The 23,698-nt window shown below is 44.2% G+C and overlaps 1 protein-coding gene across 1 annotated transcript in view; it reads right to left on the bottom strand.

Moving 5' to 3' along the window:
- The window catches only part of PKP2 (plakophilin 2), a 53,243-nt gene that overhangs the window by 19,562 nt on the left and 9,983 nt on the right, over positions 1–23,698 (bottom strand). Inside the window, exons 2-5 of the mRNA XM_044434007.1 lie at positions 19,942–20,054; positions 16,018–16,673; positions 11,483–11,618; positions 5,631–5,838 (exon numbers count right to left, since the gene is read on the bottom strand). Of these exons, the coding sequence (XP_044289942.1) occupies positions 5,631–5,838; positions 11,483–11,618; positions 16,018–16,673; positions 19,942–20,054 (1,113 nt within the window). The remainder of the gene's footprint in view (positions 1–5,630; positions 5,839–11,482; positions 11,619–16,017; positions 16,674–19,941; positions 20,055–23,698) is intronic.

Raw genomic sequence — 23,698 nt, forward strand, 5'->3', positions numbered from 1 at the left:
TTCTTTAACTAACTGCTTTGAATTCCAAAGCACGTCTTTTGGACCTTAGTTCAATACAGATGGCATTTAAATCTCAGCACAAAACATCTTCTCACCCTTGGCTCACAGATAATCATTCTTTTGTAATATCCAGATACAGTAGTTGCATTGTAATGCTAGCAGAGAAGGGAAAGAGCAGTATTTATGACTTTGGCAGTATTGCAACACCTGTGTGTTATGTTGGCAGGAACTAAGAAAAATCTGAAACTATGGAGCAGAGGGGGCCAAGGCAATGCAGCAGGACAGAATATTGGGGGTTGAAAAACTGAGATTCCATTCCCTGGATCTGACTATGGACCAGTCACTGTGTGTTAATTAAAATTTAAACTGATCAGAGTTGCTAACAGTTAGCAGGCTGCCATTCTACTCATCGTTTTCCATGCAAAACATCTGCCAAGTCCAACATATGTTTCAACAAGAGCCCTATGAGAGAAGTGAAGCATCTTAAAATACTTGGCATGTTCAAGACATACCATGAGGTAGGAGTCAAAAAAGTTATTGATGAAGCAAAATATCACACAGAAATATTTTGATACGACCTTTGAAATGTGCTTATGTGGTATGCCTAGTTAGAGAGCTTAAAAAGCTGTTCCATTTGCTTTGCATTTGAAAACATTTATGTTGGACTTCTCCAGCCATTATTGTATGTATAACCAAGCAAGCAAGCAAGCAAAAATAGCCAAAATTCTGCTGTAAAAAATAATGGCAGCATCTGAGACATGTGTAATGCCAAGTGTTAAGTGTAGTGTAGTGTAGTGTAAATAGTACCAATTATGAACCAAGACAACCTCAACTTAAATTCAGTGGTAAATTTTGTTTCCATAAATTTGCCAGGTTGCTTTAACAGAGTTGTCACATTTTTATTCTGCCTCTGTAGCAAGTATTGTTATTCAAGGGATGGAAATCATAAATGAACTCATCAGCTAATTGTTGCAAATGTAGCCACTGTTAAGAATATAACTATGGGGAACAGGCTTAGAAAAGGGCTGTCCTATTGAGAGAATGGGTATATAGTGCTTTAATCACTAAATGTAAATTGACAATTTTGAGGGATCATAGATGTAAAAAGGCAATTTTGTTAGCACTCCTACTACCATATGGATGAAAAGAAGCTCATGCTGAGAGATGCCTGCTGCACTAGGTCTTCGTACAGTTGCATTGTATGCACAGGGTTTTCAGAGTAATACACTGCTGTGCTTTTCTGTGGTGGAGACTTCACGCATGATAGGCGTGGTTCCCTTCCACATTTGTGTTCTTTCATGACAGAAGTCTGGCCAGGCAGCCAGCCTCTTCTATCCTTCCTGCAGAAGGAATGTTCTTTTATTTCTCAGATGTGTGTTGTATGAGACAAGATCAAGAGGTGAGACACTCCCTGAAGGCTTGGCTGGTTCACTTTCAAAAGCTCATTTTGGCTGCCTAAGCTTTGCTGCTCTTTGTTGCTACTGAGTTTATTCCATAATAAAGCAAGCTTCAGTTCCTGTCAGCCCTGGAATTGACTTTTCTATAGCTCTCCTCCAATTGCCTTTTAATCCCTATAAAGCATTTCCCAATTAAATGGGAAACAAAGCCAGGTCTTACAAAGCCCTATGGCTTTCATTATCTGCATGACCTTGAGAGAGGGATTTCAAGGTTGTAATCCCATGCACACTTGCATGGTGAGTAAAAGCCATTGAATTCAATAGGGCTTACTTCTGAGTAAACCCGCACAAGCATATGCTATGAGTCAGCCTTCCTCCTCCACGGGGTGGCTTCCAGGTCTTCTGGACTGAACCATGCTGGGTCAGAACAAGAGTCCATCTAGTCTAACCATCTGATGAGAGTTGCCAATCAGTCGCCCACAGGAAACCCATAAGCAGGATTCAAGTGAAACCATGTAAAATCAACACTCTCATTTGAACCTGGACGAATGACACACACGACTCCTCTGCCTGCTCCCTCCTTGGATGGACCATCTTGCACCTCCATCACAGCTACTGTGAGCTGTTTTCCAGGTGGAGCACATATTTTGCAAGCAGAAGGTCCCCGATTTAAGCTCTCCTGCATACATCACACATGCATTTGTTTCTGTGAATCATTCTAGTCAATAATTCTATTAAAATCATTGCTTTTCTTTAGTTTTCAGCATAACTGTTCATCTGACAAGCCCACCCTTCCTGGGTTTGGATGATATGACAAACTTCCTGCAGTTACGGTTATCAGGATCACGGAGTGGCACATGCAGGGTGGGAAAGTAAGCGATGCTGGTCTATTTTCCTTCCATGATACTGTGTACCTTGTCAATGCCAATAGGTGCAAAAGGTTTTTTGACTTCATTCTCCCAAGTTCAGTGGGTGAATCAGGAAGTTGAAGTTGGTAAACCATGTTTATTGTAAGAAGCTCTGGACTTTTATATGATGGTGGCCACCAGTTCAGATTACTTTAAAAGCGACTTAAACAGATCCATGGAAGATAAAATCTAGTTGGCATGATGACTATATGACACCTCTACTTTCTAAGGCAATTTGCTCGGAATACCAGTTGCTGGGGAGCAGGAAATTGATTTATTTTATTTATTTTCAAAATTATATGTCTCTTGGTGTCATTCCTAAGGAATCTAGTAGGAAATGAGGTGAAACTACAGACAAGGTTTCTCTACAGCCTTTGGTCTGTTCCAGGATGTAGGTTTTTAGATTTAATCTATGTTTTTAGATTTTATTATTCAGATAAAAATGCACAGTTTTCATTTTAAGTATTGTGATAAAAATGTGCACTTTTCCTAATGTTTTAGTACCGAGATAAAAATGTGTACTTCTCCCATTTGAAATGAAAAAAGTGGTCGCACACAAGAATGGGAGTGAGCTGAACAAAACTGTGATATGGAGTTCAAAGGGTCTCAGGGCCCTCAGGCATTCCTGGTTCTCCCATTCCTGCTATTTAGCCAACTGGGAAATAGCTAACTGGCGTATTTGCTGACATTTGCAGTATCTTCTGCAAGGTTTTCGTGCAAGATTTGCAAAACCCCCAAACTTCTAGAATGCAGAGTTTCTGATGAAGTACTAGTAAGAGACACCCTTCCATTAGCTTTAACCAAAGATGTTAACCTTACCATGGGAAATCTTTAATACCTTAAATGCTAGAAAGGAGCCTTTTGCAGGAGTTATATCAGGTCTTGCCAACCCCCAAACATTCCTAAACAGTGACACAGTCACCACACAATCTGCAGAGGTGTGACCAGAAGGTAACATGATCTCTGCAGCACTTTCCCCCACCAACCCAACTGCCCAATTTGCAGTGATTAAACAGCACAGTGGCTCTCCTCTTTCCAAAGAGTAGGAGAGTTTGGCTTGAGCTCTGGAGCCCGGCCTCTTCCTCTGTTTGTTATCACTGCATTGCAATGCCATTACGTTACAGAGTCATGGGATGCTCCTTCACTGTCTGTAATGGGTGAGTTCAGACCCTGTGACTATTGCTTAGGCAGCAATCTCACGTGCTCGATTTGGCTTCAGAAATTCACAGCTTCATGGAACACTGTGAGTTTTTGTGCAAGTCTGTACAGAGCGGGAGTGGGGATATTGGTGCTGTTGCTGAGAGCTGCATTCCTTGGGGGTAATCTGGCCAGCAGCACAGGCTGCTTCTGGTGGTAGCATGAAGCCAGTGGTAGGTTGGACCAGAGCCCAAAGTTGGTGGGGACCCCTTTCTCTCTTTTTTTTCTGATCCTGTCCCCCTCCTTTGTCCTATCTTGAAGGCAGCTGGGGCAACAGGCTGCTTTTGCCAGAGACCTGAGCTGCTTGCTCAGAAGGCTTTTGTAACCCAGGGTCACTGGCTGCACACCCTTAGTATAGATGAAGGCAAACTTGTACCATAGTCAGCTTTTAAAAACCCACAAATATAAAAGGTAACATGCTAATACTTGTACCTCCACACCAATTCTTATCTACATTTCTCCTTTAAATACCTACAGTCAGAGCTTCCCTTTTCCCTGACCTGGAGACTCCCCAAGTGCAAGGGGCCATTTTCCACAAGGAAACGTATGTGTGAATCCAGCATCCCCACCTAAGAAATAAGCACTGCTCTACAGGCAAAACCACTGCATTCTGCTAGTTGTATGAACTGGTCCCCATCTTGTGACAGGCCTGGTTTGATTAGTCCATGGATTGCTTGTCCTTCAGCCTCCATGTTTTAACCAACTCAGTGACCTACCCTTATGAAAATATGTAATCTTTGAATTTGATATTAATGAAAGATTGGAAGATAGTATTAATGAAACTCAAGGACTGAGTTATGGGACTGTCACATCTTCTGCAATCAGACGCCTTTCTCTGGAGCTCAAGGAGTACACAGAATCTCTCATTGCTCATAAAAATAATCTTCAGACAGAAATTCTACAAAGTTGAATGATAAAAATATGGAACAGAAACAATGTTTTTGACTATGTTTGCTTGAGTTGATGCAAACTGTTATGCAGACTTCTGATATCTGCACCCCCTGAATTATCCCACATGATACTCATGCTCTCTGCCAAACCTCCTTAACTCACTCCTTTCACTGGAGAATGTAGTTCTAGTCAACCCACACAATGTAAGAGATCTATTATTCTATGTAATTAGAACAGGTAGGAGCAGTTGTGACATGTATATTGGTGATTGCCACTGTCAAGCTCTGCAGCTCCCTTGCATGGTCCAACAGAGAAGGCAGCATGGTTCCCCTTGCAAGTAACTGCAGGACTGACATCAAATATGTAAGTACCTTCAAGATGAGAACCAATTGTGCAGACCAGATAGGAACTGCAGGAGGCTGTATAACAGGCTTCTCAGTCCTGCCTAGTCTTACTCTTCATAGTGGCTGTTTTGTGTTCCTGATCTGGCTACTACTTCCAGTCCTGCAATGTCTTTGCCTGTGTCCTAACATCTACCGGTTCCTGACTCTGTTGTGCTGTGCTGGTATCTGACCATTGCTTGTTACTGTCTTTGTCTTTGGCCCTACTTGCGAAATTCCCCATCTACCTCCATTGCCTCTAGTCCTGGTGTTCCAGTCAAGAACACCTGCCTCCTGTGTCCTGGAGCTGGCAGCCAGAGGAAAAAAAAAACCTAAATCTGACTTGAACCACACTAGAATTAAAGTCAGAGTTGCAAGTATCATGTGGCTGATCTGCTGTGGATATCATGGTAGGATGATGACATGAAGAAATGGCATGCCTGGCTGATGTCACAAAAAGCAGGGTTGCTTCTCTAACCTTGGGCTAGAGAGATGACAGGCGAGAGGGGATCTTGGAACTGGAATTCTGAATTATATAAGCAATGCTGTTCCCTGTGTAGCTTGAAGTTAAGCCTATTTTTGAAACTTATTCCAAATAAGTGGGGCACATTTACACCATGCTTGGTAGGCTTTAGCTAGGCTTCATGGGCTTTCAGTTCTCTCTCTGGTGGAAAATGTTGATCTGGATCTGGAACCTTCTGATGGAAAACCATTGGCAAAATGTGTTGCTTGCATTATAGAATGATGCTCTTCCAGATATATTTAGACCTTGGGTGTCCCTAATAAATGAGGACATCAGTTACAGAAGGTCTGTGCATGATGAAGGATGCACTTCAATGCAGTAGCATCTCCGTTACCTGTAATTTGTTTTTTGGTCTCCACATCTCTGGTTTGCTGCAATAGTCTCAGGAGAATAGGGATCCCTCTCAGCTCTGACACTTCCAGTTTGTTGTCATTGTCTTCATACACCAGGTTCCTCAAGGCACCACATGCTGCCCTTTGGACGTCCACATTCTGTGCGTTCAGAAGTTCTATAAGCTTGCGAATACCACCCAGGGAGTAAACCTGTCCAGAAAAAAGCAGAACAGAGCAGAGCAAAACAGGCAGGTGTTTATGCTAAGAAAGTCCATCTGAAAAGATAGCAAGCACCAAAGATAGCCAACATCAGAGAGCTCTCCTGAAGGCTCTAATGTTGGTAATCCATGGCTGAGGCAGAAGTTAAACCAAGGCAATTGCTTTTGATATGGAAATGTTTGATCTTGAAGGGTTATCAGCATGCAGGACAAACAGGGTGACTCCAGATAGGCAAACTGGGTAGATTAGTTTAGAAAGGAACATGAAAAGAGAACATTTTCCAAGGCACTAATGGTTTTTTAGTATTATTAAAAATGCATTTTGGAATGAAGAGCTCATTCAGCAGGGCAATCTTGTAAACCCAAATTCCAGAAAGAGGTTAAACCAGCTTCCAAAGATGGTGCTATTTTTCTTTCAACTTCAGGGCCAGTTTAAAACACAATGGGTCTGTAAAAAAGGAGGGAGGAAGAATTCCTTCATTTGGAATTTTAATATGCACTGACCTAATTCTCGCTTTCTGAACCAAAATATGATTTTTTTTCATAATGTTGCACTTCTCTGAATTCTGCAACACAGTGCTCTGATCAGACTGCATATGCACTGGGGGACTACATTCAAAATACATACACTTAAAAGAATTTTTAAAAGAGCATATGTTAGGGAAAACTGGACATAAAGGTGCATAAGTGGAAATGTAACAGAAAAAAATGGATAACCTCTGGATCAGTTTGAGCAGAATCAGATCATTTTCTTAAAAGCTGAACTGAGGTCTGAGTGGTGGGTGTGACCCTCTCATAAAAGGTATTTCATGCATTGTTTAAAATCTGCTTTTCTATACAAGGATGTCATTTTCGAAGGACTACTTCTGACATTATCTGTATCTGAGGAGACATGAAAGAGTAACTGAAGAAGATAAACACCTATGCATACTTTTGAGAAACAGCATTTAGAGCTCAGCTTTCTTTACCTATGTGCCATAGGAAATATTACTTCTGCTGATCATTTCTTGCCCCTCCTCCTGCCTTCAGGCTTACATTGCTCCCTGATGCTCCTCATGACTACTTGGTGGTATCCCAGTGCTGTCTGGCATGTCTCCTCCTTAATCTTGCGCAGGTGTATGCACACAGCTGTTAATAAGGAAGCGTGCTGACTGGCCCTGGCAAGGGAGGGCGGTGGTGTCGAAAAACAGCAATTGGGAGCTGCACAGGAATGGTGCAGGTGACAATACGGGAACAGGTTTAACCTGATTTAGATGTGGCGTAAAAAGGTATTACCTCAGAAAGCTGGTCCTTAAGTCACAAATAATTTATTGGAAAAAGGCATGCACCTCACTCTTGACAAATGACGCCTACCTGCATCTGAAGGAATGAGTACATGCAGCCTTGTTTTAGAAGAACAGAGAGGGGTATGGTTGGGCTTCTGTTCTTGTTGAGAAAATAGTAATCATACGACACGCCTCGCTTATGAAAATAACTGATAAAAGCCAAGGTGATGGACACTAACTCAGGTGGTTTTTAAAAAGGATTAGGTAAATTCACAGATGGTATGCCTCATACTAGGAACAAAGACCAGGGGAAGAACTTCACCCTAATGACATACTTCTCAAGGTATTGGGAGATCTACCTGGCAGTGCATTAGCCTAGATCAGGGCTCGGCTGTAGGCCGATTTGGGTCTACTGGTGACTCGAGGCAGATCAGCAAGGTGTCCTGACTCCTGAGTAAATTCACAGTGGAGAAAAATAGCTTTGCAACAAAATGCAAGCCGTTCTGGTAACGTTCCTGGATTTAGAATGCTTCAGTTCTGAGTACAACAGGCAAATGTTGGTGAATTTCAAACTTCTGATTTAAAACAAAGCAGACGGCACAAGACTAAAGTATGCCTAGACCAGGGGTCCTCGAACTTTTTCATCAGGAGGCCAGTTGAAAGGTGCCAGTGCCGGACATGGGCTGGAAAGGTGGTGCCAGTGGGGCGCGTGGGCGCTGAGGCGGGGCGCTCTGGCGCAGCAAGGCGCGGGCGGGCACACGGCAGGGGGAGGCGAAGGAAGGCCGGGGCGGGCACGCACCATGACGCTTGCTCGCTTGCAGATCGTTTTCTCCAAGTGGGTCCAAAACGATCTCCTCACGGGCAAGTCGTTGCCTCCCCACACGGCGGGCAAGGTGGGCGGCAGCGGGCGTGCATGGTGCACCGGTACGCGCACGGCGCATTGAAAACCTCTGAGGTGGGCAGGATAAATGGCCGTAGTTTGAGGACCCATGGCCTAGACAATCCTTTGGCTGACAGGGCTCATGCCTTTTCCTCATATTAGCCAGACTATATCTGGGCTTCAACTGTATGCCTGATGCCTAAAAGATTTGGGTGAGTTGTTTGGCACTCATTTCCATCCAGTCCATAAACTGAATGCTGAGAATTGGCAAGTGTCTCAAGAACAGGGAAGCAACATGCACAGATAGGTGAAAAATCCCCTTGCTTATTAAAAGTATTTATAACCCATTTTTCTGCCCACACCACCCTCAATAGCAATACCATAAGATCACTTCACAAAATAAAAGCAGAAGTGGAATCTACTTTCAAAGGAATCAGCATGTAATACTGAATCCATTCCAGGCTTGGCAGAACAGTACCATTTCTGGAGACAACCTAATACTCAGTAAAGATGGAGCCCACCTAATAACCTGCAATCAACATGCTGCTACAGAAAGGAGACATTTAATGCACCCATCAACTTAGCATCTCCTGGCTGTGGGACTGTGAGAAAGACAGCAAATGATGGACAAGCCCATAATTGGTCTCCTAAGCATCTGCTCAAATGTTTCACCTGCAGCACTTATTGCTGTAATTGCAAAACATTACTTTTATGGTGTACAGGAGTATCGTGTGTTGTATATCTTTCTATAATGCTACTTGACTGGGGCTACAAAGTCAATCAAATTGTCTTAAAAGTACATTTAGGATAGTGTAATTGTTCTGAAAATGCACAGAAGTTCTCTCATTCCAAGGAATGTGTCTTTGGCACAAGCCATTTTTTGTCAAATGGCATGTTTAGTTTTGCAAGTAGCTTTGAAATTTTATTTAGCTGTAACTGTTTTTAGTTAAATGTGTTTATATATAATATGATTTTCTTAATAGGTTTCCTATATTCCTTTTATGCTATAAGTCACCTTGAAAAGACTATCTTCTTGAAGGGCAGCTAAGAAATGTAAAATAAATGAATGACTAAATATTCTCCAGGAACAAAGGCACTACAGCAAAAATAAGCCTATTTTAGCATGAGTCTGCCTGGTGGACAGTACTGTTAGCATTCAAGGAAAAGTGGACTGCGCTGGGGTCACTGGGGGAGGCCCGTGTGTTCACGTTCTCAAGGGACCCCAAGTCAGTGTCAGGGCTGAAAAGGTTGTTCACCCTTGAACAACCAGTGACAGTGAACTCCAATATTGATACTGAGTTCAAGTTATTTTGGGTCAGCAAGACCTTTTGGCTGACGTAAGGTAAGAATAATGTTCTGTGCACTACAGACTGTTTTCAGATTAGGGCAAATCGTGTTCTGAGCGAAGGTGCTGATAATAAAAAATAGGGACAAGAATTTGTTTTGGAGAGCATATTTATGGAATGTTCAACAGTTTACTATGATCAGCTTTCCCACTCTTCATCAGCAGCGTAATCAGTACAGATATGAAAGCCAGTAGGAGGTGATTCATACCACAAATATTTGACTCCATGGTCTAAATTACTGTAAGCCCTTATGCAAACAGCTCCATAACTCATTTTCGCTCCTACTGGAATACTAAATATAGAAGTGGAACAACCGATATGGAGTTGTGTGGGCTGGAAGTGTCTCAAAGATTGTCCAGTCTAAACTGCTGAGCAGAGGTGAGGGTAACCTTTCGTAAAATGGATACAGGACCTAGCTAGGACTCCTCTCCTATTATGGTAGGAAGCAGTCAGAGGAGCAGTTTTAGCAAGATTAATTCCCAAGAGCTTACTTCATCAGATAGCCAACTGCTATACAAACAAACGTTAAAGTATCTAAGATAGCAGTAATCCTACTTCGTCCATCTTAGACTATGCCTCTCTAGATGTAGAGAAAATTGCCAAAATTTGGTGTTGTGATGGGCCCAAGCTTGTTCAGGCTGATGCCATTTTAAGTCCTCCTGAATATAAGTGGAGTGACATCCTTTCCCGCTTTGAATACTATATTAACCCTCCACTTTTCATAGAAATTACTAAGAACATGGGAAGAGACATGCTGGGTCCAACCAAGAGTCCCGCTACTACAGCATTCTGTTCATATGGTGGCCAACCATCTGCCCAGTGGACCTGGAATGAAGTGGAATGAAAGAAATAGCCCAACTGGTGTACATTGGCATATGGTGCTGGAGGAGGCATGGATCCTTAATTGATTCAATCCCCCATTAATGCTGTCCAGACTGGCACCCATCACTTCCTTACATGGCTGTGGATTCCATTGTTTAACTATGCACAGTGCAAAAAAGTATGTCTTTTTATCTGTCCAGAATCTCCCACCGATCAGCTTTGCGAGATGATCCTGGTTCTTGTATTATGGGAGAAGAAGAACATCGTCTGTCTCTTCACTTTCTCCATGCCATACATCATTCTGTACACCTCTTTCATCTCTCTCCTTACTTGCCTGTTTTCTAAACTAAACCATCTCAGCTGTTGTAACCTGATAACTGACTGTAATTATTTCCAAGTGTGAATGAAGTAACTCAACTGTGTTAGTGAATAGTTGATGTGGTTTATAAATACAGTAAATGGAATGTGTGTTAAACTTGCTTCCTCTAGGCATTTGTGACCAAAAGCGTGAATGGCTTTTATAGAACATGATGGCTCCCTTCCAGCAGGCTGGTTATGCCCCCTGAGCAACATGTGATCACTCCAACGAGAAGGGAACGGACATGGGTATGGATACAGGCATGAAAGTTTCCCCCACAGGGATGGGAATCTTCATCAACTGGTCTTCCAGGATTCATGGAGACTTATGCATCCACTTAGTTGCATGAAGGCCTTCTTCAGATTGAGGTTTGTGGACAAGGCCTATGTTGATGTCTAGAAGCTACATGACTCATTCTAGGGAGCCCCTTTACCGTTCTGGTAGGCCATGAGCTCTTGAGTCTGGCCTAATTCGAAATGTAAGCCTCTGACTTAAAGTACTGGGTAGGGACCACTGAACATTAAGAAGGGCGTGCAGATAGTTGACGAGGTTTTCTTAGAAAACAAACCTTAAGCTGAGACCAGTCAGAATTTAAGGTGATGTCGAGAGGAGTATATCTTGTGTTTGTTTGCTCATGCATTCATTTTTGCACTTATACGCCAACTTTTCATTCTTCCTCCAGGGAACCCAAGGCAGCTTATATATACGCAACCATGTGGGGGGGTAGGCTGAGCTGTGAGGAGGTGACTGGCCCAAATTCACTCTCTGAGCTTCATGGCTGAAGCTCAGATCTGGGGACTAGAATCCAGATCTCCTGACTCCCAGCCCAACACTCCCACCACTACACCCAGCATGAGACTCTCTTAGCCCCAGTGTTCTGCCCAACTGGTGTTCCAGATGTGATAATTCCCATTCAACAATATCTTTTGAAAGAACCTACAAGTAGAAAGAAAATGGTTACTCACCTTCCTCCTTGCTTCTGCTCTCTGGAAGCTCTCATGCTGAATAAAGACAGTTGCAGCAAGGACTCGGGGGGAAGAGGCATTTTCTGTCTGCAATATATACACCGCACGCTCCAGAGTCATCTCCATTTCTGAATTCCTGGTTGATTAAATGTGCAAACTTAGTAAGCCTCTGGAGCACCACTGGAGCTCCATGGCTGCTCTTCAGCAGACCGTAAATAACTCTAAGCAGTGAAAGCCAAGGAGGCTCTTGTCACACCCCAAAGACTTTCAGATTCGCCGTGGCCTAAGCCTTTGTGTGGACCAGAGCCTGTTTTGCTAGAAGCATTGACTGTTACCGTCACTTGGCAGATAGACGTAAATACACAGGCACAGAGAAGACAACTGCAAACAGTGGGATTCAAAAGCCATGAAAAGCAAAAGATACACACAAGGTCTGTGACATTAAAGCTTAATTTGTACAGACAAAACAGTGTCCATTCACAGTCGCCATAACCAGTGACAACCATCTTTCTAGCTTTGCTTGATCACCATGTGTTGCCATAAATGGCACACCATGGGTTTGCCTGGACACAGCATGGCCTCGTACACCTTACTCCTACCTAAGGGTTGTACTACTTTCTGTCTTTAAGAGGCAAAATGCTGTAAAATATTCAAAATAACTCATATCAAAGTTATGGTGCAATTGTGGTGCTATCTCATGTTTTACTTCTGGCATTGCTGCCGGAAAAAAAGAAGGTAAAAGTTCGCCCCCGTGATTGCATGTCGTAATCACAAACACCAGAAGTCTCCCTTCCCAGGCATGGATGGTTGTGTCTTGTGCATTCAGCCAGTGTGAGGCTCCCACGAGGAACGCGTCTAAGAAGACGTGGTTCTTACACCTTTAGTATTCCAGCTGGCTGTTTTCTGGCAGGGCCAGCCTTACTCAGAATTGTTCCTCCTGCACCCCTTCTTAAGGCCAAACTGAACATTCAAGCAATCACATCTAGTGGAGCTTTGAGTGACAGTTGCCTTTACTTCTGTGTGTGCATGAGCAACCTTGATTTGGATCAGAACCGCCATGGTCTGGAAAAGGGCTGTTAAACATAGAAACAGAGCGAGTCAGAAGTGACATCTAGTCTGACCCCCCCCCCCTCGCTTCAGGTGGCTCTGCTCACAAACCTTCGCCCTGGCTGTTTTTCCTGAAATTTCCTGGGGGCTAGTGCTGGTAAAAAAAGAAAAAAAAAAGAAAAGAAAATTGCCTCTATTGACATTCTTTTCCACTGAGATGTTTTTATTTTTTTCATACCCTTCCCAGCCCTGCACCACCATGGGGAGAGTTTTAGGGAAAAGTTTGTGTGTGGTTTAGACTACCTGTCCCATGCCAGAAGCATCAAAGATCCCATTTAGAATAAGGACAGCACATGCTGATGTGATGATGAAGAAAATGATAAAGAAACCTCCACTATGCATGGTTATCTGGATGTTTAATACAGCTCTGCTCTTGCTTAATTAGCCTGTTGCCCTCAGCTGCATCGCAGGACTCCAATCCATCATCAAGTAAGATTCAGCTACCTCTTCGCTGCCATGCACTGAATGGGTGTGGGTGGGGGGCCACTTTGCCTCCAGGAACTGAACGTCCTAAGCCTGACCATCTGTGGCTAAGAAAGAAGAAAAGGATAATTTGTGCACTGAACTGAATGCTGAAAAACAGGACAGATGAACCAAATTCCAGATTTCCTTCTTCCTGAAACGCTAAGTTGCAGTGTAGCAGTTAGGAGATCTGGAGGCTAAGCCCACTCAGGCATGAAGCTCACTGGATAACCCTGGGCCAGTCACTGACTCTTAGTCTGGCCTACCTTGCATGCTTGTTGTTGTGAGGATCAAACAGAGCCATGTAAGCTGCCTTAGATTCCTCACAAGAAGAGGAATGGTGGGATAGGTTGCATTTCCCCCATTTGATTTGTGCCTCTGCACTGAATTCTTAAAAGGTGCAAACCTATGTAAGTTTTGAAAGAAAGAAGTGCACAGAACACAGCTTGTCCCCAAATGCACCTTAGCTGCAGTGACACAAACACCCCTGGATGTATAGCTGTAAGTATCCTAAGAGGGCTTCCTCTAGAATTGAAGTCACTTATATGAAGTTCAACTCAAATGCTTGTTTATTCATTATTTCTGCATTGCATCTCACTCTTTCTCCAGCACCTTCAGGATTAGAACATTTGGGATTTCTGTTTTTATCTTCACAACAACCCTGCAAGGTAGGGTAGGCTCTGTGGTGCACCTGTGGGTAGACCCTGGGTCCAAAGTCCAGGGAGAGCGCAAATTCTTTCAGCACACGGGTGATGAAGTTTCTAGGGCAGCAGACACAAACCCCATTTTATCTCTGTAGTCAAAACAGTGCTGTGATTGCAGTGAGTTTAAAAAGCAAACACACTCTGTAAATGCTCAGAGTAGTTCTATCATTATCACCATCAGTGTAGGCAAGCAGCTTTGTTATTACTGCTCAAACATCTCTGGAATGTAGTGCCAACTGCAAAAAATGGAATGGTGGTTGGAGGTCTGAAGAGAAATGTTTGTTTCTGCATGTTAATGTATGCTTCCCCATTCTAAAAGGTTTGTATACCTGTCCTACAGAATAATCACTGTATTATTTATACAGTTATATAAATGCTTTCAGCTCAAAGTTGCTGGTATTTTTGGCCCTTCTTCTTTTCCCTGTGGTCTTGTCTTCCATTGGAATGTAGCCCTTGAGAGCATTTCAAATGCTCAGTGGAGCCCATGGGCTGAAAGAGGTTCTCTAGGTGAGCAATAGCAATGGGTCCATGGTTCCCATAGCTCCAAGCGGGAGGTAACACTGACCACTGCACTGCCCAAGATCTCTTGTTTAACCAGCTCCTAAAGATCTTCGGTACAATGAAGGTGCTTCCACCACCTTGGCTAGCTCACCTTTTCTGGCTTTGAATGTCCACTCTAATGTCCTTTATCTCTTTTCTTGTCTGTGGTAGAAAAGAGAAACTGATCTCAAAGCAAGGCTGTCACACAGTGGAAAAAAAGCTTCCCCAAATTAGTTTTAATTTTAATTGATCAATTAAAAGTACAATCCTACATGCGTTCAGACAGGAAGAAGTCCTACAACCTCCAGCTTTCTGAAGGATGAATGGGGAATGCAGTGAATTGCAGGAGTCTGTTCATGTATACTGAGTCTGCAGTATACATGAACAATTGTTCTGAAGGAAGTGGCATTAGATCTTTGTTTTTCAATGAGGAGCTAGATGAGGCACTGCTTTCTTTAAAACCCAAGAGGGAAAATGCCTCTTCTTGTTCTAAAAATTTGTTTTAGCAACTTGTGTTTACAAGTAAAAAGCATTTAGGAAAAGAAATAGACTCCCAGATTAAGTTGAGCCCATAAAGTATTTCAAGGTTTGTTTCATTTAATTGATCAGTGATCAAAACATTGCAGCCCTACTAATTATGCCCCTGCTCTGCCTTTTTAACCCCTTCAGGTTTTCCCAGGTGCTCAGGTGGAAAAGCAAGAGTCCTTCTTTCAGACACGCAAAGGCTTTTGACCTCTCTCCATTTTCTCCACTGCTTCCTGCATGGAGGCAAGCAGAAGGTCTGGATGTTGGCTGCCCCTATTGGCACTGTGCCATCTGGAATCTACCCAGCTTCAGCAAACATTGCAATCACCTGGAGAATTCAGCTGTTCTGTTCAATCCAGTTGATTCCCTAGCCAGAAGCAGTTCACTGTACAGCACTTGTGTTGCCCTGATTATCAGGAATGACACTCTTTCTGTCCTCTGGACATCATATTTCTCAACAGCTGCAAACTTAATTCCTTGCTACCCCAGATCATGCAGTTACACTCAGTGGAAGGGAGCAGGAATTCTAAAAATGAACAAACTGAAAATACATTGTGAAAACAATATATTCAGTGAATAGAAATTAAAAGGAAACTTTGGAATTTAGAGAGAAAGTATACTCTGGCAGCACAATTCTAGGCCTATTTACTCAGCAGTAACTCTTCCTTTTGCTCTACCAACCTAAAAGTTCCTCCTCCATTCATTATCTACCCATAAAACCCTTCCTATCACCTGCAATCACTAAATAAAGCTTCCACATGCAAATTCAGGCAGGTTTGCAAAAACAACGCTGCGCATATTTCTTTCCATAGTTATGCTGCATGGAAATCCTACCCTTTCTATGGAAGTGCATGCTAAGATTATTGATTAAAACGATCAATCAGCCAAATTAAATTATCACCCCAAAATGTATTTTTGAATTTTTCTTCTAGCCCGCCTGCCTGCCTGCCTATCTATCTCTATCTTTGCTTTTATGGTGTGGTGGCAACCGCTACCACAGATTGCTTTGAAAAAGATTTGGCCAAATCCATAGGAAGGAGTCACAGGATGCTGGAATAAAAATGGACTGGACAGAATAAAATATTGCAGAATGCACAGCCCTGTTTTAAGCTCGTGCTCCATCACTACGAGGGGCACATGACAACCAGCAGCATGTTCTTACACACTGAGTGTAACCGAGTGCAGTGAACAACGTACCCATGGCGAAATCCAGTGGTGGCTATCTTTTCTTGCTCAGCGAACGCGCTCCCTGCTGCAGCTGCCATCGCGGCTGTCATTGTCCCCTTCCCGCCTCCCTCTGCCGTAGCGCTGCTGATCGACGCTAGCTGAGAGGCTTCCCTCGTGTCCTGCGACCGGAAGGTGGACTGATGCCAGCTTGACCTCAGAGCCTCCCTGTGCATCTGGCCCAAGGCCGCTCCAGAAGTCAGGTAACTCTCTCTCTCCAGAAGGTTGACCATGCTCCGACTGCTCCTAGGACGCTGATAGACTGGCGCTCCTGGGCTGGTGGGGATGCCGTCCACGGCAGTGCCGTTGGCAGCCCCAATGTAGAACTGCCTCTGAACCCGTTGCCCTTGACTTGCAGCGCTGCGGTTTCTGGAGCTGACGATCTCGGAGCGTGCGTATCTTGGGGGCATGTCACTGGATCTCTTGCTCTCGCCGTAGCGCAAATTTAGCCCCCTGTTGTACTGGAAGCCGTTCTGGAAGTAAGCCAGCTTGTCCGGACTGCCATTAGGTGAAACCTCCAGTCTCTTCAAGGGCTGCCTTTGAGATTTCTCTTCCATCACCCTGTAGTGGTTGTATGGCAGAGTCCGAAGACCCCAGCCATTTTCATAGCTGGTATGGGAGCCTGTTTGCTGCACGTACAAACAAAAGAAACACGGAGAACACTGTGATAGGGCAGTGATGTGGGGCGGAACATTTCCCACTGCTACAGGCTTCTGTGGGCAATGTTCAACTTTTTTTGAAATGAATTTATTAAAATAAAATTAATCAACAGCGTAACGGATGGATGCAATAAGAAGCAAACTGAGGGGCTAGAATGCAATATAGCGGGATCTAAAATCAACTGTAATTCACTTTTGTCTAGTGATTAATCCAAGAAAGCACACATTTCTATGTGGACAGCTCTTCAGACATGCTAAAATCAAAATGTTAAGAGTTTTCATGATATTTCATTATAATATTTCACTGCACATACTATATAGCGCATAATACCGGAAAGAGTTCTGCTTCCTTAGGGCATGCTCTAGTGGCCTTCTCAGGTTGTGTGGAAGGCTGCAGGGTCATTCAGAGTCCCAGCTCTGAGAACCTGCAGTCTTGGGGTTGAGTCTCTGAAGGCTGAGCCCCTGTCTCACCTCAGCATGGAGAGACACATGCCAGCTGCCTCCTCGAGGTTGAATGGCCCCCACAGGGACAAAAGAAGGGTGCTCCTGGGAGGAAGGTGGGACTGAGGACTTGGACTTAGGCTAACCCCTACGGGCATCCCGGCCTCCTCCTCTTCCTCTCACCAGTGCTTTATCTGGACTGCCAAAAACCTCTGGCTAAAAGGCAAGGTGTGGGATGAGGTGGCCATGGAGTGGGACAGAAGATGCCTATAATCCCCCAGATGTAGAGTCTTATGTCCATCAGTGGTTAGGGCACTCCCCATTTCAAACATTCTAGGCCAGATCACCATCCATTTTGAGCAGCATAATATGTTCCAGAAAACCCATTATCACTGTGATGAGGTGCATGTTTGAATAATCTTCTACTTCCAGACAAAAATACATAACTAGAACAGAATACAAATTAAGAAAACCTATTGCAAAAACAGCTGGAAGTCTTGAATTCCCTTTAATTAAGATAAATAGCTAAGGGCCTCATGGGGAAGCAACCTTCATCATCTTAAGGGCCACTGGAGAAAAGGCTTTGTTCTCACACCCAATGACACTCATTTCCTTTTGTGAAAAAGTCCTCTTCTTCCTGAGAGTTTTGATAGACTAAGGAGGTGATCTCTGGGGAGAGAGATAAGGGGCTCAGACTGGGCCTGGAAGCTCAAGAGGAGCACAGCTGACACAACACCAGACAAACATGTTCCGATCTCCTCAAGGCAGGCAGCACCTCGGACAATTTTCAAGGGCAGCTCTGCAAAGAGCACCAGTCGAAATGGTTTGTATGTCTGCTTGCACTTGCTGCAGGCATCTCTTAGGCATTCCAGCACCCTGAACAGGAGCGACAAGTTTATGGAGCCTGTGCGTACCATGTCCTGCCCCATGGCTATCACTGTGTTAACTAGTTCCTGGGATTTGAGTTGTGTTTTCATTTTATTATCGCAGGCATCCTGTGAGGAAGGTTAGGATGAGAGAGACGATTTCACCTGGCCAAGATTATCCAGTGAATTCCATGGGTGGGTGGGGAACCGAAGTCCAAAACTCCACCTGCTAAGTACACTGCCCAACCTAGCAGTTTCCTCTTTCCTGCGTTGACCAACTCTCTCCGGGTTGCCAGCCCCTGGCACAGGTATCCCATCTGGCCAACAGATGGGCCGTGATGTGATTAGTTAGTGAAAGTTCTTCTTGTGTGGTCAGGTTACCCACTTTTCAAAACACCACCCCAGTTGCCAGGGTATTTCAATTGCTTTAAGCTAGCTTGGTATTTCCTCATAGGCTTGTATTACTTTCCCATTCCCCCGTCTTTCCAGAGTAGCTACTTATTGTTGAAACCAAGCATGAAAGCTACATGAAGTTGTCTTCAGTTCTGGAGTATGGGAACACTCAGAGCTCTGTTAGGCAGGTGCAATTGAGAGCGGAGAAAGGAAGAAGGCAAAGCAAGTAATTAGATAAATTCAGACGCTGTAATTAAAAGCTGGGGCGTACTTAACCTAATCCAAACAAGATGGCTTCAGACTGCAGGCTCTATAATGTGTCTGACAAATACAAACAGAGACAATTCCTCTTGGCTCATATACAATCAAAAGCTCTAGCGTCTGAAAGGAGGATTAGGTTCTTTCCTCTTGGTACAGATGTTGCATGTAAGAGTAGCTAGCTCTTTTAAACATTCGTTTCTGCTCCAAAGTGGGGAGGCAGGGCAGTGGTTCCTTTTTCACTTTTCTTTCAAAAGACATGTTCCTGGCTAGGGCATACTGGGGGTTGCAGGCCCTTTTTCTGTCTAAACTTGCATAGGATTACACTGCAAGTCTGTATCCAACCCAAGGAATCCTCTTCATTTACTTTGATTACTTTGGTTTATGGGATCCTAATAACAGTAAAAGGCACACGTGGCTTTTAAACTTAAACCTCACGCAGCAGGTGTTCTTAGAACTGAAAACTAAAGCTAACAAAATATAACCTCGCTATTACTTGTTGCAGCAAAGCACTTCTGAAGGCGCTCATGTGCCAAATGTTTGTCTCAGGAGCGCTTCCAGTAGAGCATTTTAAGCTCCAGCACCCACTTTCTGAAGCACTTTACCAGTTGACCTTAGAGAGGCTTCCATCCTTCTGATTTTCAGATGCCTTGTCAAAACTCACTTTGCACTGGCTTTCCCTGAAGGGTGACCCAGGCAGCTGTGCTTTGTCCCAGGCGGCAGAGAGTGCTGTGCTCTTGCAGGTTCGTTTTAAGAAGAGCGGGCTGCACCAGGCCAGAGGTCCATCTCATCCTGCTTTCTGTTCACATGGTGGCCAACCAGCTGCCCACAGAGCACCTCAAGCAGGATATGAGCACGGCATCACCCCCTGCCCAGTTTCCCAGAAGCAGGTGTATGCAGGGATTCTGCCTCTGATCCTGGAGGGAGCAGTGGTGGAGACATCAGGATAAGCAGCCACTCACAGCCTTCCCTTGCATTAATTTTTCCCATTCCCGTTTGAAGGCCATCCAAATTGGTAGTCTTCACTACATCTCATGGAAGCGAAATCCCACGTGTAACTATGCACTGAGTAATTTGTACTGTGCGTTTTTTGTTGTTGTTTTGATACTATTGTATTTTGTGTTCACTGTTTGGATACTGAAAGCAGGCTACGCATTTGAATAATAAATAAATAAAAGTAATACATCCAAATTCACATATACATCCTTTTCCATGGATGGACAGCCATAATCTAATGTGTTTATGCATGCATGTATGTGTATTCCATCAATATTCCTCACCTGATGAGAGCTGTAAGATGCACTTACAAGAAAAGGTCTTGATGCAAAGTCTGTTTCGACTGCATCTAATTTATACACGTATTCTGGAACACTGGAGGTCCGATGGAGACTTCCTGTAGAAAGGCATGAAAAACAAATTTACTGCACACCACATATGCTAATTTAACTATCATTAAACTTGGCAGTTCAGAGCCAGAGTTTAGCACCAGGGCTTGAGCTGATGTCTAACAGACATGCCCTTTGATCAGTAATTATGTTGCACAATGACCCAAACTGTGCTTGTTTACAATTCACCATTCACGCATGCTCACTTTCCCTTGGTCATTCAGGCCCAAATCCAGGTGCAGAAGAAGGAGTCCCTAAGACTAGCAAAGTTGATTCGTCATGCCTTGCCTTGCCTTATGACACATCTGACCCCAGTGCTCGAGGGAACCCAAGGTTGCAGGAATGCCTTGAGGGGAGGGAACTTAAGAGCCATCCCATGCTCCAAAGCAGCCCACCCAATTTTCTTTCTTTTAAACTGCTGATGCTAAGGATGAAGCACATGTGTTCTATCAAAGAACTTTAAATGTTTTGTCCTTGCTAAGCCTCACACAACCATGCAGTGTGGATGAGGCTGGGAGAGGATTTCCTATCTGGTGAACTTCTAATTTAATATCAAGTGTCTCTATTCATGTGGTACTCTTCATTATTCACAATTGAATCCAGTTCTAAGTCTAGCTTAAGTTCCATTCACTTTGGTAGGTTTACCCTAGAAAGAATAGATCCATTGAAAGGAATGGGATGTAACTTAAACTAACACTGGATGCAATCCTGTATTGCATTTCAGACTTTGCACAGGTATTACACCTTTCAGGAAACTTCAGTTTAGCACTGACATGCCCAAGCTGTAGGAAATGTATGGTTACCTCTGAAATGGTGAGTATATTTCAAGAAGAGCACACTGAGTCCTAAAGGGCTTACCACCCTTGCGATAGCTGAAGAAGTTCACTTCCTCTACTTGGGTCAGAAGGTTTAAGAATTTAGTCAGAATTTAAACCAGAGGGATAGTGCAATTTTTAAAAAGGGAAGCAAGCTGCAGCCACACACAAGGCACTTCATGTGAGTAAGAAATGCCAAGGCCTGCTTCATGGTGTGAATTCTTGAACTTACAAACAAGTACAAATTGAATGCTGAGAAGCAGAAGGTTCACCAAGAGAACTGGGTCTCTCCTGGTGAACGAAACAAATATGGGCGTGGTTGTTTTATGTTACATTAATGGGGTCAGTAATAATAAAAGCAGGAAAGTGGTTAACAAGCTACACCACTGCATATCTCGGAGATTACCAACAGACTTTTCATCAAGATAGTTTGTTAAGAGTAGGCAAGACAACACTTGCCCCGGGGAATCTATTAAGTGCAGAAATTTTTCAGGCATGAGTACAGCAAACCATTCTTGAGCTGTTGGGGCAACTGCAGCCATCTATCTGTCCATCTGCTGCTCATCCTTTCTTGGTCACTTCCGCTGCTTTCCTAGCAGTACCCCACATCTCACAGTTTGGAATCTTGCAGTTAGGATCCAGAGCAAACAGGACTTCCACAATCTTCCCACCAGGAAGAGGCAGCCAGACTGCTTTAAAGGCTATCAGCAATTCTGCAGACTAGAGGAGACATCTGGCAGGAGCCGGGGTTATTAAAACTCCCTATCCATACCTGAAAGTTTCAGTAATCCTACAGAGAATGGGAGAGGGGGAGACCACATAGTATCTCCAAGGTCCCTGGAAGGTTAGGTTATTTGAGCTGTTGCTGTCTTGTCTCCTTGGTTACAATCTGATTTGTCCTAGGGTTCTTTTTTTAATTTTCCCAGTCTGTGTGTCTCACCATACGGTCTGCAGAAAATCAAGTCTGTTGATTAAAATGGATTATTTATCTATGTGCAAGGATGACTGTGGAACCCTTTGAGATTGCAAACACTGCCAGCAATTGCTCTAAATCAGAAGTCGGAACTGGGGAATTTCCAGGTATTTTGGCTTTACTATCAGCTGTGTTGGCAAAGGCTGATGGGAGCTGTAAGCCGAAACATCCAGAGGATGACAAATTGCTCACTACTGCAGATGGTCTTTGATATAAAAAGTTATTTGGTCAACATATTTGGACAGCCATTCTCTATCTGCTGCCCTCTAGATGTTCTGGACTACAGCCACCATTAGTCCCAGCTACCATGGCCAGTGGCTGAGGAGGACAAGAGATGTCCAAAACATCTGGAGGCCAACAGGATCAGGAAGTCTGTCTTGAGGCAAGACCAAAATATTGCAGTGCCTTCCTCACTGGACATTCTGGAAGCTGGAAATGCACATTTCAGGGTAACTGGCAAGCCATTCAGCGGCCTGCGAAGCAATGCATGCTGAAGACACAGCTGCAAGCACCAACAAGCAGCAGCTGAGGAAGACTCATGGCTCTCAGCGCATGAGAGGGCTTGTCTCACGGGCTCCAGGGTTGGCCAGCCAGATACGTCTACTCACAGGTCTCTAATGACCTGTGTATGCAGCTGATATCACTGGTCCAACAGCAATGCGGGAAAACAAGCAACACTCTGGTGCCCAAATGGTGCTCCCACTCCTCCTTGACTTCCCACTCCTAGCTGGTGTTTGGTATGGTGGAGTGTTGTATACAAGCATCAAGACTCCATGCTTATGATTCAGTTGAGGCTCCTGGGCTGTTGGACAAGACACTGCCATTGGCACCAGCTGTGCTGCCTCCTTCTCATTCCCTGGGGTCACCTCCTCCTCCTGCTCCTTGGAATATCTTTTGGGCAGGTGCAGGCCAGCAAGCCAGGTGCAGCCGTGAGGAGGAGGAGGAGCAACTCCAGGGGGCCCTTGCTGGAAGTCGGCCCTCAGCAGGTGCCCAGCCATGCCTGACCTTGATGCTGACCCTGAGGTTCTCGTGCTCTGCGACTGCAGCAGTGAACTGGCCAAAAGGCAGGGTGATAAGTAAGGCCTGGTGACAGGCATTGGGTCGTGCGCACTTAGGCTTGCCATTCCTTAGGCCAGGCAGATTGGCACAGGACACTGTCGAAGCAAGTATGCTCTCTTCACTTCTGCAGCAGCGCCTTTGCCCCGGGCCCCATGCTTTGCATAATACACGAGGAGGAGGATCAGGGAAATCTGGAGTGCCCATATAAACTCTGTGGCATATGTAAAACCAAGCAAGGCCTGCCCTTGGGACTTACTACCTGAAGCCGACACCAAATGGAAGAAGGCTGGAGGAGTAAGGTAGACACATGAGATCAGAGAGAAGAGAACGGGGCACATGAATCACTGCATCGCCGCTTATCCAGTTATTTCACAAGCGTCCATGATTAGCAAGAGAAAAGGTCTGCCCATGACAGACACAATATTGCAGTCTGCTGTGATGGCATTTGTGCTACTTCCAGCATCAGATTAGAAAGTGATAATCCTTAAGAATGGTTTTGCAGATGATCACTTATTAACTGAGCTTTCAATTTAAGGTTATGCAGATTAGGGCTTAAAGCATTCAACTTCTTAATCAGAACCTTATCTCTTACTGAAATAAAATCAAGGCTATTCCCTGGAACCAGCCATCTTATGAAGACAGCTCAACAGCCCCATCGCTTCTTAGCCTCTGAAAAGCAGGCTGATAATACCCCCTGGGCTTCAATATTTTTATTATCTAGAAAAATTCTACCTCACTTTTTGGGCCCCACTTCTGCGCACGCACACACACACCCACAATAACAAAATAAACACAGTAAATTGAG

This window comes from Varanus komodoensis, unplaced genomic scaffold (genome assembly GCF_004798865.1).
Source record: "Varanus komodoensis strain SLA01 unplaced genomic scaffold, ASM479886v1 scaffold27, whole genome shotgun sequence".
Taxonomy (NCBI): Eukaryota; Metazoa; Chordata; class Lepidosauria; order Squamata; family Varanidae; genus Varanus; species Varanus komodoensis.